Here is a 3,775-nt window from a genome sequence, read left to right as displayed (position 1 = left end):
AATGCTCAATTTTAGCAAACTTAAATATGTATTATACTTATATGTGTATTCTGTATCCTAGTTAGAATTCAATATGTAAATTAATAATAAAGTTATATTCTTCATTTAGACTAGTTTATAGTATTGTACAATCAGTTTTAGGGCTAGGAAAACTCATATACATGAAATATAGGGAAAACTCACATATTGTGTTGTATCTTACTCAATTTTTGCTCATTTTACTTCATTTTTTCTGGAATATGAAAGATACTTCAAAAGTATAATTTTTACAACTTAGATCATGTAATTTAGTTAAGTATTAGTTGAATTATAGTAGATTTTGTATTTGAGTGTACTTAGTGTGACGAAAATCACGAATCGCGCGTGTGACAATATTTATGAAAACGACAGTAAAGCTCTGAGCGCGTACATGTAAACTTGCGTAAGGATCTGAGAATCTAAAACTAATTTTATGAATATCAAGATGATGTGGATGCATACACCCCATAAACGCAAAGCCGCAAAGTACGAGGGGATAACGTAGGAATCGGTAAGTATTGCGACAATATACTTATCAGGCAATCTTTCTTCAATGAGTCACAGATGATTGGTTAGGATTTCTTTGCTTCGAGAATCGAGATGATGAAAACCTGAACATTCTCATCGCCCTATCTAATATCAATGGGCCATACGACACAAGCTGTGCTGGTTCGTTCTCAGAAACATGCGACGAACGCCTTTGCCTATCGTCGGATTCGGCCTGGTGCTTATCGCTTTCTGACCTTTCTTTGTTACGCTTGGCTTCACAAACGGCTCTCGGCCAAAGTTTGGTTCTGTATGGACCCATACCTGGTTTATCCACTATCCTGGCAATCCGACATGCCTCCTTCGTATCAAGCCGCGCAACGATGCTACTCGGAGGCGGATGCTCATCATCCTTGACAGCCCAGGCCCAGTTCATGTTTGACGATTGTGAGATATGCTCTAGATGAGAAGTACTTGCTGTATCAGATGCACTGTCAGCATTCTTCCTCCTGGATTTGACCCGGCGTTTGCCTGAAGGAAGAATCTTTGCATATTCTAATTTCTCCTCACGTCTCTTGTGAATTCTCTTGTCTGTTTTGGAAAATCGGTTCCTCCATTTCACGTTTCCTTCTGTATACCGGCGTAGCACACGTTCATTTGCTACTCCAATATCCTCAGGGGGCATGGTGCATGCATTCAGCTCGCTTTGTTGTTCAAGGTGTCTGACCTCTCCCCTTGCAGACACTCTAACCCTTATCATAGTGTCTTGCATGAATGGAGAAGTCTCTCCCTCTACAGGCCGATTGTACAGCCTGCCGCTACATGCAAGTAACGCACGCTGGTCAGGTTCTCCACATGAGGAGGCGCTACTTTCGTATGTATTTGCTTTAGTTGTTTGGGCAGAGAGCTCGTTGCCTCCAGTCGCATTGTTCGAAACAGAACCAGTCTGTTCGATTCCTTGCTCTCTGCGTGAGGACTGATTGTCTGAAGTACTTCCCTTTTCTATTGGAACAATCACTTTCTTAATGAACGTCCGTATAGATCTAAAACAAGCTTGACTGGCATCGCAGGAGAAGCATAAGATAGGAAAAACATGAGGTGCATCTGGAAAATAGTGGTTACTCATGCTGTTGAAAACACAATTGTGTGGCAAGGACGAAGAACTGACTGTCATACACCTGAAGATGAATACAGGTCGGTTCATAACGATTCTCAATACCTTCAAGCTTAGGATACATCTTTTTTGCTCCTGGATGTACCGGATAATGTTTGGGGTAGGCAGCTTTGTGAGCGCTTAGGAGGCGGCGGTCAGTAAATACGGCTCAAAACTCTAGCAACTCTGGTACTGACGTGTAAATGATTTCGTCTCGCAGAACTTCACCGTCGCCTGCGAATACGAATAGTGGAGGAAGCCCGCCGAGGTACGACAAAGCCGGGCTCACGAGCGGATGTACGAGAAGATTATTCGGCGCATATATGTGCATTTGTTCTTTCAGTTCCAAGACTCCTCCGTCCTCTGTCTTCGCTCGCAACGTTTTATCAATTCTTTCGGCAGTCCTTGGAATAGGCGCCGACGGCATGCGATCCGTTGCCTCTTCACCTTCACCTCGTCTTGGTGACGACGACGAATCCAGATAGCTACGACTCGTAGGATCGCGCCGAGAATCCCGATTCTCGTGACTGGTAGAGGAAGCACGTCTCTTTCGATCTCATGCCTGGTTAACGTGCGAGCGAATCTTTGAATGCGCCTTAACTGCATGTTCGTCAGATGGAGGTGGCCACAAGAAAGAAGGCCTGTAAATTGAAAGGCCATACTTGGGAATAAAGTCTGTCTTTGTGTTGGTATGAATAGTACTAGGGAATGAGTGTGTAAGGTCACACCAGGGTGAAATAAGGATGCCTCCGGCGGGCTTAGGCAGATTATTGTCTCGGATAATCTGGAATAGCGCAAGAGCGAGGCCACCTCCTGCAGAATCCCCAGAAATGATAAGTTGCTTCGGATCAACAGCATGCTTCACGTCGAACGGTGGATTGATCAAGTACAAATCTAATTATTGTGCATGAGAAGACGTTACGGCTGGAAACATGTACAAACGTACATGATGCCAGAGCATCTTGAATTGCACAAGGGAAAGGGTATTGAGGGGCAAGTCGGTATGATACAGCAAAGATTCGGATAGCAGGCATCAGGGCCATGACTTCAATTGCGAACCTACATAATGTCAATATTTACGATGGGCTCATGAGATATGTGCTGCTTACCTGACTTGGTCAACACTTCCAGAGAAATAGCCTCCTGAATTGTCGCTTAATGTCGGGGAGGAAGGAGAAGAATCAACCGCTTACCTCCGTGAAAGAACAGTAAGCACGGTAATTTGTTCGAATCAGAGTCATATTCTGAATCTCTGACTGGCGCTTTTTGCTGGAGACGTCTAGATAAACTCAATCCTTTGCGCTGTTGAACCTCTTCCCCATTATTTACGATCCATTGAGCGTTGATGCTAATCATCGCATGGAATTACTGTAAAATACGCAACGCGCAAATCCACTTAAGATAACTGACCCGTTGGTACTGCGCACCTGCCACCAGATAGTTCCTCCAACGAGTTGTCGCGCCATCTTTTCCCCACCCAGCCCCTCTATGAGCTTCCTAGCAGCTTCGTCACAGATGTCCATCGGTATTATTACAGGTATCTTTCTTACATTTGGCGATACTGGCTTCAGCAAGCTGCTAACCTACTGTAAATCTTCAATAGTATATCTTACCATAGGTCAGAGCACGTGGCACATAGTAAATAATTAACAACGTACTTTGTGGACTCCTCCATGATGAACTATAGCATGGTCAGACCTCCTGGCTGTGTGAATCGTGAGACAATGAACATATCTTGCGAAGTTGCAATATTTTTCTATACTCAGGATCGTCATCGAGAGACTCTATATTCTTTCCCGATTTACTAAATCTTCTCCTGAAAAGGTGCTTCACATGAAACCATAGAAATGCCGGTACTGATTTTAATGTACGTATATAGATGGCGGGCATGGTAGGGAAAATGATACATCTCCCGCATCGGGAAAAAGTCTAAAAGGTTATATTACATTATAATAGTGTGAAAAAAGTAAAAAAAGTAATTTACATATTATCGGACCTCGATTTCTGATAAAGTAGTATAACTTTGTATAAGGTACTGTAAGGTTTATGAATGTAATAAAAGTACATAAGGGTAATACCCCTTTTAAACATATAAAATGCATAATATTGGACCTCCCT

The 3,775-nt window shown here is 43.0% G+C and overlaps 1 protein-coding gene across 1 annotated transcript; it reads right to left on the bottom strand.

Moving 5' to 3' along the window:
• Positions 1 to 568: 568 nt before the first annotated feature.
• Positions 569 to 3,180, bottom strand: FOMMEDRAFT_150671 (alpha/beta-hydrolase; the record flags this gene model as incomplete). Its single annotated transcript, XM_007261905.1, has 8 exons — positions 569 to 1,608; positions 1,673 to 1,797; positions 1,855 to 2,204; positions 2,259 to 2,551; positions 2,604 to 2,716; positions 2,767 to 2,800; positions 2,851 to 3,005; positions 3,068 to 3,180. The coding sequence occupies 8 exons, from the start codon at positions 3,178 to 3,180 to the stop codon at positions 569 to 571; spliced, it is 2,223 nt and encodes a 740-aa protein (XP_007261967.1).
• Positions 3,181 to 3,775: the final 595 nt, after the last annotated feature.

The sequence above is a fragment of the Fomitiporia mediterranea genome (genome assembly GCF_000271605.1).
Source record: "Fomitiporia mediterranea MF3/22 unplaced genomic scaffold FOMMEscaffold_1, whole genome shotgun sequence".
NCBI lineage: Eukaryota > Fungi > Basidiomycota > Agaricomycetes > Hymenochaetales > Hymenochaetaceae > Fomitiporia > Fomitiporia mediterranea.
Note: the sequence above shows the minus strand (reverse complement) of the source record. Positions and strands in the feature narration are given on the sequence as shown.